The sequence below is a fragment of the Pelophylax lessonae genome (assembly GCF_965119305.1).
Source record: "Pelophylax lessonae genome assembly, chromosome: 4".
Lineage (NCBI taxonomy): Eukaryota > Metazoa > Chordata > Amphibia > Anura > Ranidae > Pelophylax > Pelophylax lessonae.
Window position 1 is genome coordinate 674,713,045 of NC_138771.1, and position 16,343 is coordinate 674,729,387.

At 43.7% G+C, this 16,343-nt stretch overlaps 2 protein-coding genes across 3 annotated transcripts in view; both read left to right on the forward strand.

The window, feature by feature from the left end:
- LOC309553399 (NACHT, LRR and PYD domains-containing protein 3-like) overlaps window positions 1–16,343 on the forward strand; it is a 997,590-nt gene that overhangs the window by 82,074 nt on the left and 899,173 nt on the right. The gene's annotated exons all lie outside the window — the stretch shown is intronic.
- LOC309553401 (NACHT, LRR and PYD domains-containing protein 12-like) overlaps window positions 12,885–16,343 on the forward strand; it is a 71,819-nt gene continuing 68,360 nt past the window's right edge. For both annotated transcript variants that reach the window (XR_014225162.1, XM_082254579.1), the window contains exon 1: window positions 12,885–14,588. Coding sequence is in view for 1 of the 2 variants with exons in the window: in XM_082254579.1 (XP_082110705.1) it covers window positions 12,907–14,588 (1,682 nt within the window). In the remaining variant the exon portion in view is untranslated. The remainder of the gene's footprint in view (window positions 14,589–16,343) is intronic.

Below are 16,343 nucleotides of genomic sequence, written 5' to 3' on the forward strand. Positions count from 1 at the left end.
TATTATATAATACATTGTATACATACAGGATCCATTATATAATACATTGTATACATACATGATCCATTATATAATACATTGTATACATACAGGATATATTATATATACATTGTATACATACAGAATCCATTATATAATACATTGTATACATACAGGATTCATTATATAATACATTGTATACATACAGGATCCATTATATAATACATTGTATACATACAGAATCCATTATATAATACATTGTATACATACATGATCCATTATATAATACATTGTATACATACAGGATCTATTATATAATACATTGTATACATACAGGATATATTATATAATGCATTGTATACATACAGGATATATTATATAATGCATTGTATACATACAGGATTCATTATATACAGGCCGACACTTCTGTATCCTGTGAATACCTAATTTACCTTCAGCCACAGAATACTACGTTTCATAGCTGTCAGGTAAACCCACGTTGGCTAATTTTTGGGGCCAATACTGGCCGACACTTACATCTTTATCCTGTGAATGCCAAATTTTTCAGACTGGAATTGAAAATCAATGGGTATGTAAAGGTTCCGCCAAATTGTGGAATGGATGCGGACCCATTTTACAGATGTGTGAATGGACCCAATATGTATTAGACAATGTATTTACCGGCTGCTGTCAGTTCTGGCTGATTTATGAAAAAAATATATATATTTCTCTCCTCGCCTTCCAGGATGGCCCAACATGAGAGATGATAGGCTCCTCCCCACAGGAAACACAATCAATTAACAGTTGTTAAAAGGCCCCCCCCCTTCCCTCTGTCTAGATTGTGTTTCTTCCTACAGCGGAACGTTTTTTGTTTTCACTTGACCTGCAGACTTTTGTAATCCTATGGTCCCCCTGTGAGCCAGGTTCAGCAAATTGCCGTGAGAGCTGAGCTCTACCTGCCGCCTCCTCAAGGCTTCTCACAGGTCGCCCCCATACCTGCAAGCCGTCGGTCACCTGGGTGCCCCTCTAGGCTTGTCTCTGGCGCCAGCAGCTCTCCTCCACAGAAGGTTTTTTTGAAAGCCCGCCGGACGGCGTCTCAAGCCTCATCTTTGAAACCGGAACTTCCAGGATGCAGCACAGCGGAAGACAAAGTGTGGAGGATATGCCGGATCCACTTACTAGCGGGAAAGCATACTCCCAGGCTACAAGAGCCCGGACAGCTGAAGGGGAAATGAAGCCCTCCGCAACTTACCTTCCGGAGAAGGAGGTGGAAGGCCGGTCCAGTCGCAGCCAAGCCCATGGTTTTGAACCGGGTAAAAGTGCTGGAACATATCCTTGCATGTTATTAAAGACTGCTGGGGCTGAGTCCCGTTTCCCGGACCTTAGTCGGACTTACTTAGTGTCCTTTCTATGGTCCATGTATAATAAAAGAAAAGGATGCATCCGGACAGCTGCAAAGCAAGGAGGTCTACCGCAACCCACCTCATGAAAGGAGGGGGAAGGTCGGTTTAGGTGGCTACAGGTAAGCCCAGTCGGAACCAGGTAAGTGCTGTGTTTCCTTGATTGTTTGGGACTAATACCAGCATTAAGCAATCCTTGGTAAGTACCCATATGTTCCCTCAGTGGGACCTGTAGCCAAAAAATGTAATGTGAACAGGAAGAGTGATCTGGTGGTGGTTTCCTCTTCTCCTGTGAATTCCCCAGATGGGATATTAAGCTAGAGCCATGCTCCCCTGGGGAGAGCATGTAGCCGGCTTACTATGAGCAGAAAGAGTGATCTGGTGGTGGTCTCCTCTTCCCCTGTGAAATCCACAGATGGGATATTAAGCTGGCTGATGAGGAGGCCTCACGCTTCATATAAGAGTCCTCCTTCCAGGGGATAGTAAAGCCATGCTTCCCTCAGCGGAGCATGTAGCCGACTTACTATGAGCAGGAAGAGCGATCTGGTGTTGGTTTTCTCTTCCCTTATGAAATCCCCAGATGGGATATTAAGCTGACTGATAAAGAGGCCTCAGGTTTAATGTAAGATTCCCCCTTCCATGTGTTCAGGAGGACAGTAAAGTAAACCTGGGGCCGTGGTAGTCCTAGGGAGCTTAGCAGCAGATGCCTGATTGCAGCCAGGTGTTTTTCTCGGTTTGTGTACTCCCTCCCTAATGAGGGTTATACTATCTGTTTTTCCTAATGCCCCATACACACGTGCAGATTATCTGCAGACTTTTGTCTGCAGACTTACCTTTTCTATGTAGTGCAAGGGCCTTCCGGATTGCATACAAATTGAAAGTGTTTAGGTTTGACCTCATATTATATGGTTTTGGTAAGTCTGCAGACAAAAGTCTGCAGATAATCTGCACGTGTGTATGGGGCATTAGCCCTGGATAACCAGAAGCCACACTTCTAGACCCGAGAAACAAGCACCATCCCCCCAAAGACTGCAGCTGGACCTTTGGCCAAAAAAGCTTCCTGATTAAATCAGAAAGTGCTGTGAGCTTTTTTAACTCTGATAAGGAAGGAGTGGCACTTGTATGGACTCTTTCGGTTTGTGTGCAGTCAGGCAGATCCTTGTACTGCATGGAGAAGATAAATCTGGAAGTAATCTAACAACGAGGGTTGTATTGTGTGTATCCAGCCTTATAATTTCTTACAGGCTACTGCTACCACTAAGCAAGCTACTCATTCCTAAGGGATTAAAAACAGACTTGGCTTTGGTGTGTAAGGCTACATTTACACTGGTACCAAGCCAAAAGTCACGCGACTGGCAGTGCGATTTTGCAGTGCGACTTAGATTCACCTTTTTTTTTATGCAATTTTTTTTAATCTAATATTGCAGTTCTGACTAGAGGGAGTGTCAGGCTGGTGCATGCACCTTTTATTGTTAAGAGTCACTGCAGCCTTAATTCGCACAAGACCAGGGAAGGTCGCATGACAAGTTGCACCAGTAGAACAAAACTTAAGGGGTGGGACCCCTAGTGTTTGAACTACTACCCATCCCGGGTCGAACTAGATGCATTACTGTCTGCAACTCTAGTTGATAAACAGCTATATATATGTGTTTAATGGTGGTTTGTCCAGTCTCTTAAAGGGATGATTGCCTTCAAACAAAAGGTTATGTCCAGCTCTTCATGTGAAGAGACTGAAGTAATTGATCTCCAGACCTGTGCTCGTTAAGATCTCACATGCTAAAAAAAAAAAACTTGGATTCCCACCTGGGGGTAAAAGCCTCCGGGGGAAGAAGGTTTAATAAAGTCCTCGGCTGGTTATTCTTGGAATGAAAATCACCAAGACTTGACTTTTTGCATGGTTTGCTGACTTACAAATGCACAATGCGGAAGCTCATTGTTGTCTTGGAAATATTTTGTGGTCAACTATCAAAAACACGCAGCTTTGGTTGTCTGTCTTTTGTCTGTCTAGTTCGGCTATATGGCACTTTTTCTAGTAAAAATGCTCCACATGGAAAATTGGGGATGTCTGCGATTAAAACCTTTTACACTTTTTTTTTTTAGCATATCTGAAATGCACTACATTGTTGGTAGCAACATTTCTGTTGGTTACTTGGAGGTAACCTGACTACTAAGTCAAAAATGCACAAGGGCCAGAATCAGGTCTATTATAACTGCACTGGTGCTAACAAAAAAGGAGATAAAATATCCTCCTCTGGCCTTTAGGAACTCTGTGCATGGGAGTTTATCACTTCAGCCAGAAGGGTAAAGGACGTGGTAGTCTAAAGAGTCTGTATCAGAACCTGTCTGACCCGTATGCCCTACATTGTAGTTTTACATTTTGGGATATATCCCTCCTGGGTACCCTACGGTATTGAAAGGGCTCAGCTCCTTTCTGCTTAATTGAGGACAGATCTATAAGGAGTTAGTTTATAGCCTGATATCTACAATAGGGCCAAAATATTAATTTATCTAGCTCCTGTCTGCTTATGGTGGACAGATCTAGAAGGTTGAACCTATAGAAGAGGTTCCCTTTTTACGTTTTGGTCCTCAAAACTAACTTCCCGTAATTGTCACTTCAGCAGAAGTGTAGGGGATTCACAAGATCTTTCTGGAAAATGATCTTTTATGTTTTATATTCCCAGATAGAATTATTTGCAGGCCAGATCCCTTAGACCTGCCCAAGGTAACCTCTTCCTTTTACAGGAAGCAATTAATAATTTTACCATCCTTGGGTAGTAACCCTAAGAATGCAAGATAAATAGGATTTCACGGGTTAGATGTGAGGAGCCGCCTCCTCAATTAATTATGGTGGATCAGGGGATTTGGGAGATCCAATCATCCACTGATCCTCTACCCTGTACCAATAGGACTGCGGGCCTAAAAGATTTCAGTCCCTGGGTGGTTTGGATAAGCCATTAACATGGCTTATGAAGTTTCAGGTGCTCCGGCATTAGCAAGCTAAAAGCACACTTGACAAGAAGCCCTAAAAACATCCTGGGCCGAAAAAGCTGGAGCATCTGGAGAACAGATCTGCAATACGGCCACCTGGTCCAGACATAGCACGGCTCTGAAGAATTACCATGGAGAAGTACTGTCTCAACTAGACCTAGCCTTTGGCCGGGAAGGTCTTATAGGCAGTGGTCAAAAACGAAGAGATTTCCAGTCACAACTTACCAACCAGTCAGCACCAACCGAAATGACCTGTCTAACAGTATGCGTTAAAAACAGGGGTTTGGTTGCACACATTTGCAAATACATACGTAAGCTGCAGGCCCCGACAAGGCACCCTGTGATCTGCAGTCCCTAACTCTACAATTTAAGGAGTCTCTACAATGAGAGCACATGTATTTAATGAGATAGATGGAGGACAGGTGACTAGAGGGAGCCCACCCCTCCTTAAAGGCACAGGGTCACACTGAACACCCAGCACATCGCACAATGGCGGCAAAGGTGTCAGTGCGTTGCCTGGCATAATATAGATCAATAATGCATAAAGTGGTCACTGCCTCCATCTATAACTGGTCTTAATGGTAAGAAGCACTGGAAGGGCGGATGCATATCAAAAACGAAGAGATTTCCAGTCACAACTTACCAACCAGTCAGCACCAACCGAAATGACCTGTCTAACAGTATGCGTTAAAAACAGGGGTTTGGTTGCACGCATTTGCAAATACATACGTAAGCTGCAGGCCCCGACAAGGCACCCTGTGATCTGCAGTCCCTAACTCTACAATTTAAGGAGTCTCTACAATGAGAGCACATGTATTTAATGGGATAGATGGAGGACAGGTGACTAGAGGGAGCCCACCCCTCCTTAAAGGCACAGGGTCACACTGAACACCCAGCACATCGCACAATGGCGGCAAAGGTGTCAGTGCGTTGCCTGGCTCAATATAGATCAATAATGCATAAAGTGGTCACTGCCTCCATCTATAACTGGTCTTAATGGTAAGAAGCACTGGAAGGGCGGATGCATATCAAAAACGAAGAGATTTCCAGTCACAACTTACCAACCAGTCAGCACCAACCGAAATGACCTGTCTAACAGTATGCGTTAAAAACAGGGGTTTGGTTGCACACATTTGCAAATACATACGTAAGCTGCAGGCCCCGACAAGGCACCCTGTCACCCTTCTTACCATTAAGACCAGTTATAGATGGAGGCAGTGACCACTTTATGCATTATTGATCTATATTGAGCCAGGCAACGCACTGACACCTTTGCCGCCATTGTGCGATGTGCTGGGTGTTCAGTGTGACCCTGTGCCTTTAAGGAGGGGTGGGCTCCCTCTAGTCACCTGTCCTCCATCTATCCCATTAAATACATGTGCTCTCATTGTAGAGACTCCTTAAATTGTAGAGTTAGGGACTGCAGATCACAGGGTGCCTTGTCGGGGCCTGCAGCTTACGTATGTATTTGCAAATGTGTGCAACCAAACCCCTGTTTTTAACGCATACTGTTAGACAGGTCATTTCGGTTGGTGCTGACTGGTTGGTAAGTTGTGACTGGAAATCTCTTCGTTTTTGATATGCATCCGCCCTTCCAGTGCTTCTTACCATTAAGACCAGTTATAGATGGAGGCAGTGACCACTTTATGCCTTATAGGCAGTGGTCCCACCCTAAAGTAGGCCTATGGGTAATCTAGTATCCTCTCATGTTGGGCCGTCCTGGAAGGCGAGGAGAGAAAACTTACCGTTGGTTTACCGGTAACGGCTTTTCTACTGAGCCTTCCAGGATGGCCAGCCTACCCGCCCTGTTAAAAGGGTGCAAGTAAGAGTAAACTTAGGTGGTAAGTACCTATAGAATTTTTGGAACACTTCCCTCGAAAATGGTTGTGGAAGATACTTTTTTACAACTGAGGGACAGAGGGAAGGGTGGGGCCTTTTAACAACTGTTAATTAATTTTGTTTCCTGTGGGGAGGAGCCTATCATCTCTCATGTTGGGACGTCCTGGAAGGCTCAGTAGAAAAGCCGTTACCGGTAAACTAACGGTAAGTTTTTTTGCTGTAAAAAAAAAAATTAGGGCAACTTTTCCAATTGCAATACTTTTGTTATGACATTGTCCATGTGCTTGGACTATTTGTGCACATCTAGTACGTCTTTTTTGTGGCTGCAAATATGACCTAAAGGTTTTTAAAGTTTGCCTCCCATTAAAGTCAATAGGGCCTGCCACGAATTTGCGGTTCACGGACTTTTGAGAAAATTTGTGGCTGATGTTTCCGAACCGCCCCGGCCGATGTTCGTCCATCACTAGAAGTGATCACCATGTATAAATACTTAAGGGGGGATATGATCATGTATAGATACATAAGGGGGATATAATCTCCATATATAAATACATAAGGGGGGGATATGATCATCATGTATAAATACATAAGGGGGGATATGATCTCATGTATAAATACATAAGGGGGGATATGATCAACATGTATAAATACATAAGGGGGGATATGATCTCCATGTATAAATACATAAGGGGGTATGAGCTCCATGTATACAGTGGTGATCGAAATTTTGGGCACCCCAGGTAACAATTGTATTAATGTGCATAAAGAAGCCAAGGAAAGATGGAAAAAATCTCCAAAAGGCATCAAATTACAGATTAGACATTCTTATAATATGTCAACAAAAGTTAGATTTTATTTCCATCATTTACACTTTCAAAATTACAGAAAACGAAAAAATTATGTCTGCAAAAGTTTGGGCACCCTGCAGAATTTATAGCATGCACTGCCCCCTTTGCAAGGCTGAGACCTGCCAGTGTCATGGATTGTTCTCAATCATCATTTGGGAAGACCAGGTGATGTCAATCTCAAAGGTTTTAAATGCCCAGACTCGTCTGACCTTGACCCAACAATCCGCACCATGGGATCTTCTAAGCAGTTGTCTGGAAAACTGAAACTGAAAATAGTTGACGCTCACAAAGCTGGAGAAAGCTATAAGAAGATAGCAAAGCGTTTTCAGATGTCAATATCCTCTGTTCGGAATGGAATTATGAAATGGCAGTCATCAGGAACAGTGGAAGTTAAAGCAAGATCTGGAAGACCAAGAAAAATATCAGACAGAATGGCTCGCAGGATTGTGAGAAAAACAATTCAAAACCCACGTTTGACTGCACGTTCCCTCCAGAAAGATCTGGCAGACACTGGAGTTGTGGTACATTATTCCACTATAAAGAGATACTTGTACAAATATGGTCTTCATGGAAGAGTCATCGGAAGAAAACCTCTTCTACGTCCTCACCACAAAAATCAGCGTTTGAACTTTGCAAATGAACATATAGACAAGCCTGATGCATTTTGGAAACAAGTTCTGTGGACCGATGAGGTTAAAATTGAACTTTTTGGCCGGAATGAGCAAAGGTACGTTTGGAGAAGAAGGGGCACAGAATTTAATGAAAAGAACCTCTGTCCAACTGTTAAGCATGGGGGTGGATCAATCATGCTTTAGGGTTGTATTGCAGCCGGTGGCACAGGGAACATCTCACGAGTAGAAGGAAAAATGTATTCAATAAAATTTCCGTAAATTTTGGATGGTAACTTGATGCCATCTGTGAAAAAGCTGAAGTTAAAGAGAGGATGGCTTCTACAAATGGATAATGATCCTAAACACACTTCGAAATCCACGGGGGATTACATCAAGAGGCTTAAACTGAAGGTTTTGCCATGGCCTTCACAATCTCCTGACCTCAACATAATTGAAAATCTATGGATAGACCTTAAAAGAGCCGTGCGTGACAGACAGCCCAGAAATCTCAAAGAACTGGAAGACTTTTGTAAGGAAGAATGGGCAAAGATACCTCAAACAAGAATTGAAAGACTCTTGGCTGGCTACAAAAAGCGTTTACAAGCTGTGATACTTGCCAAAGGGAGCAGTACAAGATATTAACTCTGCAGGGTGCCCAAACTTTGGCAGATGCCATTTTTTTTCGTTTTCTGTCATTTTGAAAGTGTCAATGATGGAAATAAAATTTTAACTTTTGTTGACATATTATAAGAATGTCTAATCTGTAATTTGATGCCTTTTGGAGATGTTTCCATCTTTCCTTGGCTTCTTTATGCACATTAATACAATTTCTTACCGGGGGTGTCCAAACTTTCGATCACCACTGTAAATACATAAGGGGGATATGATCTCCATGTATAAATACATAAGGGGGGATATGATCTCCATGTATAAATACATAAGGGGGATATGATCTCCATGTATAAATACATAAGGGGGATATGATCTCCATGTATAAATACATAAGGGGGGATATGATCTCCATGTATAAATACATAAGGGGGGATATGATCTCCATGTATAAATACATAAGGGGGATTTGATCACCATGTATAAATATATAAGGGGGATTTGATCACCATGTATAAATACATAAGGGGGGATATGATCTCCATGTATAAATACATAAGGGGGATTTGATCACCATGTATAAATATATAAGGGGGATTTGATCACCATGTAGAAATACATAAGGGGGGATATGATCTCCATGTAGAAATACATAAGGGGGGGGGGGATATGATCTCCATGTATAAATACATAAGGGGGGGATATGATCTCCATGTATAAATACATAAGGGGGGGATATGATCTCCATGTATAAATGCATAAGGGGGGGGGGATATGATCTCCATGTATAAATACATAAGGGGGGGGATATGATCTCCATGTATAAATATATAAGGGGGATATGATCTCCATGTATAAATACATAAGGGGGGAAATGATCACCATGTATAAATACATAAGGGGGGAAATGATCACCATGTATAAATACATAAGGGGGGATATGATCACCATGTATAAATACATAAGGGGGGATATGATCACCATGTATAAATATATGAAGGGGGATATGATCTCCATGTATAAATACATAAGGGGGATATGATCTCTATGTATAAATACATAAGGGGGATATGATCTCCATGTATAAATACATAAGGGGGGATATGATCTCCATGTATAAATACATAAGGGGGGATATGATCTCCCTGTATAAATACATAAGGAGTTCTTATAGTGAACTTTGTGTTGAGTTGTTCATTTTAAGGTCATCACAGAAGACAAGGGGGCACTCTTTACGTCTAGAGGAAAAGAGATTTTTGTCTCCAAATATGGAAAGGTTTCTTCACAGTAAGAGCTGTGAAAATGTGGAATAGACTCCCTCCAGAGGTGGTTCTGGACAGCTCAGTAGATTGCTATAAGAATGGCCTGGATTTGTTCCTGGGTGTACATAATATAATTGGGTAATAACATTCATAGGTAAAGTTGATCCAGGAAATATCTGATTGCCTCTGGGGCGATCGGGAATTAATGTTTCTCCTGATGGAGCAAATTGGATCATACTTTTTTGTTTTGTTTTTTTTTTTTTTCCTTCCTCTGGATCAACTGTGGGTAAAGGATTGTACGTGTATGTAGCATCCTCCTAGGTGGTGCTAGAGGGAGAGAATATCGTTTTGGATCCTGTCTGCTTACCAGAAAGATTGCCAGGAAAATCTATGTTGCTTTCTGCCTACCAGAGAGCTGGATCTGCTAGTGAGGTCTGCTCAGCGTGCTCAGGTGCAACTCAGGTTGTCTGAAGTATTTCACACTGGTCCAATAGGGAGGCATATTAGACAGTGGGAGGAAACTTAACAAATGAGTGCAAAGGCATTTAGTACAGTCCTGGTGATTGGCAGAGGAAAATGCATGCTGGGATACTGTATAACTGCCAGGAGCACATGTGCTCAGGGTCTTTTAGCTGGATAGCGGAGTCCCGGAGGGAGGGGCTGGCTGCCTCCTCCTCTGTAGAGGTGCCTTTCAGCCTCAGGTGATTAACCTGAGGGCCTAAAGTGCTAGAGAGGAACTGAACCTAAAGGTCCTGCAGAGCTGCCTGGAAGGGAGACACTGGAAAGGATCTGATTCTGCATACAGGGGGTACAGATCTGTGTCAAGGGGCCTGACCTGAGGGGGCCACCCCTGCAGCTAGCTCAGTGGACGTGTAGATGCTAGAGAGTGTCCTGAAGATAATGTAGATCATTTATTGTTGGAGAAAGAGCAAGGAGACCTAACTCCTTCCATACATGTGGCAGTATGGTCCAAGCAGTATGACTGCTTCCACAAGCAACTTGGTAATGCCAAGTGAGAGTTGTCCTTATCATCTGTATATAGTTCCAGTTGGTTATCCCACTATTCCCTTCTCCCATCCAAGTTCCACAATGAATGCCAAAAATCTAAACCCCTGGACTGTTTGAGTGATGAGCCATTGGGAGTAAGGATGGATATGTGAACTGTACCCTAAGTGACTGTCTGCAGGTAATCAGAGGAGACCCAACGAATCATCACACAGCAAGCCCTACGGGGACAGTGCTACATGTGTGTATATTTTTTTCCCCATTTGGTTGAACTAGATGGACTTGTCTTTTCTGCCAGACTAACTATGTAACTATTTACCATCAAATGAAGTTCAATTTGTCCTGAAAATGCGGTATAATCCACCTGGATTCACAAAGTAGTTATGATGATATGTACAGATTTACTAACACGGGTCAAATTTGCAAAATTGTGCTCAGGCATTAACATTTGTTTTACCCTCAGTCCCTAAGGGCTAAAACCTCTTTACTGAGAGAGTTTACAGAGTAAGGGCTCTTTCACGCGGTCCGCCTCCGTAGGCGGATCCGTGTTGCTTAGCGGGGATCGATCCGCGATCCCCGCTGAGCCGGCAGATGACAGCTCCGTCTCCGCTTGCAGAGCGGAGAGGGAGGTGTCTCAGCCCCCGCTGCCCTCTATGGGGGATCGGATGAGAGCGGACCGCTTGTCCGCTCTCATCAGATCCGCTCCGATTACTGAACGGATGGAAAAATAGGGTTTCCATCCGTCCAGATTTCAGCACAGGATCGGATGCGGATGGCAGCGGGTGTCAGCGGAGGTGTCTCTGCTGACACCCGCTGCCCCATAGAGCTGTATGGAGGATCCGATCAGATCCGCCTAAAAAACTGACAGGCGGATCTGATCGGACCGCCCGTGTGAAAGAGCCCTAAAATCAATTTGGGCATCAAAATTGTGGATGAAGGAAAAGGCTACAGAGTTCAGGAACAATCTAAAAGGGAAGCAGAGTAACACTTCTCCAGGATGCTGGCAGTCAGTCACCATAACACAATGACATCACTCAGCATGCCTAGCAGAGCAATACAATTGCAGCCACTTGCCTATTATACAGAACCTCCATATTTATAGCTGTATTCCGGGGAGACCCTCATGACTATTGCTCCGGGTTCTGAGCCTTGTGCCCCATGTGTCCACCTGAACCTCCATCAGAAGAGGAGTCAAGGCTCCAGATTCTAGGTGTGTGTCTGTAAACCCTGCATAGAGAATTGGGGGCTTTTCTGGTCCCCCCACCATGGTCACATGTCACTGCAATGTGCTGAGATGTTACCAGGCAGACAAAGACACTCCCCATTACCTGCACGGAGAAATAGGAGGGGGAGGGGCTCCAATCTACAGATGGTTGGTGGGATGATGGTGTCTGGGAGGATCTTCTACACTAATAACTCTCTTAGTTATTATTTTATACATTTCTGAGGTTTGTCAGGACTAATCTCTTCCCTAATCTTATTTCCAGACAAACTGAAGAGGACACATGACAGCGGATTATCAGGTTAGTAGGACTTCCATGTCTGATATGAAATCTCTTCTGGATGAACATTGTTTTATTGTAGTCTGGATCAGTGGTGGAACTACCAGGGTTCCAAAGGTTGTACTTGAGACCAGGCCCTGGCATTTCACCACTGTAGGGGGCCCCATGACAGCAGGAAGGGGGGGGGCACTGCAGAACATGGTCTCAGTTCACACTGCTGTGATCCCAAAGTTGTGCAACTTGCTTACCTTACAAGTTACCTTCTGACTTGCTTGCGATTTTTTTGATTTAACATTGTAGTTTGTGGCTCTCAAATCGCACCAAAGTTACAGAAAAGTATTGCAGGAACCTTTTTCTTTGTTGCTGCGACTTTAGTCACATTTATGAGGACAGCACCCATTGAAATGAATGTGTTTTGACTTGTCATGCGACTTTGTGTTGCAAGTCACATAAGTCACAGCAGTGTGAACTGGGGCTTATAAAGGGCCCCATGACAGAAACAGGGGGAAAGGGCCACAGGATAGAGAAAGGCCTCAGAGGGAAGAGCCCCAGCTTTGAAGGGAAGGACCCTGGGACCAGTGGAAAGGGCCCCAGCAGTCAGGGGTGCCATTCATGGCTTCTTGCACTGGGGCCATGAAGGTTCTAGGTACTCCTCTGGTCTGGAGGATGTGTCCAAAGTTTGGATGCTTCCATCATCCTCCTGTATTTCATGGGATATCTTCTTTTAGGGTTCCATTCTTCGGGTTTATGGTTAGAATACAAAATTTCCAACTCTGTCTTATAAATACTATTTCATGTGTGTGTGAGGAATAAAATATTCTCCTTTCTCTCATAAAGACATCAGTAAGGAACACAGAGAGTCTATGAAAGAGAAGCACCAGAGGATTCCAGAATATAATTCCCGTCCAGGGGAGAAAGTTCATCTAAAGAAAATATTCACCAAGTTATTGATGATAGACGGACCCCAGAATAAAGAGGGAAAAGAAGAAGAAATAAGGAGTTCAGGCAGAAGACCTCTACAGATCATGGAGAAAAGATCCCCAACCACAATCCCGGCCCTCTTTGACCCTGATAAAGATGGGTTCATCCCTAAGATTGTGGTGTTACAAGGAGCTGCTGGGATTGGAAAAACAATGACATCCAAGAAGATCATGCTGGACTGGGCCTCTGGGGATCTCTATGAAGACAAGTTTGACTTTGTGTTTTATCTGAGCTGTAGAGAAATCAACACCATCCCTGGAAACATAAGCCTTGTGGGACTTTTCTCCAGAACCTGCAGACTGAGTTCAGATGACCTGGTGTCTATTCTGAAGGATCCTGGAAGTCAGAGAAAACTTCTCACCATAGTTGATGGGTTTGATGAACTGAGGTGGACTCTGGAGGAGAAATCTGAGGGTTGTCCTGACATTTCTATGGAAACCCACAAAGAAATAATTCTCCAAAGCTTGCTCAGGAGACAGATTCTCTCACAATCTTCTCTGATCATCACCACAAGGTCACTGGCCATGAAGAAACTGAACACATTCATTGATGATTATCGCAATGTGGAAATCCAGGGATTTACAAGGGACGATCGAGAGGAATATGTCCATAAATTCTTTGGAAATAAAGATGCAGACAAGGTTCTCAGTATAATAAAGGACAATGACATTCTGTACACCATGTGTGCCGTCCCCATCACATGCTGGATTGTCTGCACTGTAATGAAACAAGGAATAAAAAAAGATTTGGCTTTAATTCATACGATGACTTCAATTTACCTTCTCTACCTGGAGATTTTACTAACCCATCACAGTAAGAAGGAGCAGTCTGTACGCAGGAAACAAACCTGTCTGAAGAAGCTGTGTGCTCTGGCCAATCAGGGAGTTCTGAACCAACAAATCTTATTTGAGAAGAAAGATCTAGAAAGACATGGACTTTCTCTGGATGAGGTGGAGTCTGTATTTCTGAATGAGAACATCTTTCATTGGGACGTCCGCACCCAGACCTGCTACAGCTTCATCCACCTGAGTGTACAGGAGTTCCTTGCTGCTCTGTATTATGGGATGGATGATGGGTCCGGATCTATGGAAGGTACTTTCCTCCCGGAGATCTGTAAAGGGGAATCACTATTAGACTTCAGTTCAGATTCCTCACATTTAGCATTATCTGTACAATTCCTGTTTGGTCTCCTAAATGAAAATCAGGTGAAGGAATTCTCAGAGAGCACAGGAATCCCCATCTCACTCCGAGCCAAACCTGCAATCATAGAATGGGCCATGAAGGACTTCAATCAGTCTATCCATACTCAGACCATCTTCTATCTGTATGAGACTCAGGATGAGGACTTCATTAGGAGAGTCATGTCTGGTTGTACAAGTTTGATGCTGTTGGGCTCACATACTGGTCACTTGTGGATGAACAGGAATTATTCCAGGCAGCTGAACTATTGCTTCAAGACTTTGAAGAGAGAACGTTTTCAGTCTTTACAATTTTCACTTCTCACTGTGGATCCAAAGTGCCAGAAAATTCTATCTCCATTCCTACACAGGAGTCAGACGGTCGGGTAAGTGAGTGTGAGGATCTCCTAACTGAACTCAGAGAATGGTCAGGAACCTGCATACAGTATAACGGTGATTATCAGACATGTTCTCCATCTACCACACTTGTTAGAAGTCCTGGGAACGCACGCTTTCCTCAGCCCTAAGCCCTGGTTCACACTAGAGCAAATTTCCAGCGATCTGCGACCATCTGGTCACATGTAAAGTCGCAGATGAGGTGAAAATGACATTTTAATGGGTGTTGTCTTAATTGCTGCGCTTTGAGTCACTGTGACAAAATAAAATCCTTCCTGCGCTACTTTTGGCGATTCTTGTGCGGCACGACTCCCATAGACTTCAATGTAAAATCGCCAGAAAGTCGTACATTTGTCTGAATGTTTAACACTTTGCTGCGACTTCTGAGGCAGTGTTTAACCCTCACCTCTCCTCTCTGGTCATCCTTGCTGCCTAAAATCTTCCTCCCAAGCACATCCCATTCACACCTGAGCGTAGCGGAAACGCACATTCCCACCTCCATTTTCTGTGTATTTTCATGTGTAAGCACACATTGTGTATAGGAAGCCATTCACTAGAATGTTCTGCCCAACATGCGACAAACACCCCAAAGTAGCTCAGGGACCTTTCCAGTCATGGAGTGTCGTGTATTTTGGCAGCAAAACATGCGTCTGCTAACTGTGATTGGGGGGTCATTACCAATTAGCCGGTATTCACATCTGTGTGTTTCTCAGTCTAAAAAATGCACAGCAACGCACACCACACTTGTGCAGATGTAAATGAATGGTAACACAAGAGCAATGTGCCTTGCTGTGCGTTTTTGAAACTACGGCAAAGCGCATGTTTTCTTGCAGTCTGCCGTGCATTAAACAATGAATAATAACACAAGTGTGACGCACATTGCTGCATATTTATGAAACGCACAGCAAAGCATGCGTTTTCTTGCAGGTTGCTGTGCAGTTGGAAATGCGCAGATGCGAATAAATGATAACGCATTTACTACTACCTGGCAACCCGCAAGAAAATGCATGCTTTGCTGCATGTTTTGTGTGGCAATGCACATCACACTTACATTACCATTCATCTGCATCTTCAGGTTTCTGAACGCACGCCAACCCGCAAGAAAACGCATGCTTTGCTGTTCCTTTAGAAAATGTGCAGCAACACACATTGCACTTGCGATACCATTCGCTCACATCTGCACGTTTCTGAATGTAGGGCAACCTGCAAGAAAATGCACGCTTTGCCACACGTTTTGGAAACATGTGTCGTGCTTGCCTTGCCATTTTCTCACTGCGAGCGTGATGCACGTTTGCAGCGCATTTCTGAAACATGCGGCAAAGCAGACAATTTCTGTGCAGTTGATGTGCATTCAGAATCATGCAGATGTAATTGCAGCCTGATTGGTAATGACACCCAATCACAAATGTTTTGCCATGTGACAAAACACGCTATGAACACGGATCCATCAAAGTCACATAGGAATGCTTCTCAGTAAAGTCACTTTGAAGTCGCACCTGGTCGCCGGGAAGTTGTAGAGCAAAGTCAAGCTGGAAGTGGCTGCGACTTTCATGTTGTGCTGTGTGAACCAGAGCTAAATGGTGGTTCCCACATATCACCTTCTACACAACTTCTGGTAACATCGCATCATTTACATCGTATTACCCTTTCACTGACACCCAATTATACCATTTATCACACAGAACATTTGGAGGGAAAGCTTAGTGTTCAGAGATCCGGGGGAGGGGAATAATGCCAGGTGTGTG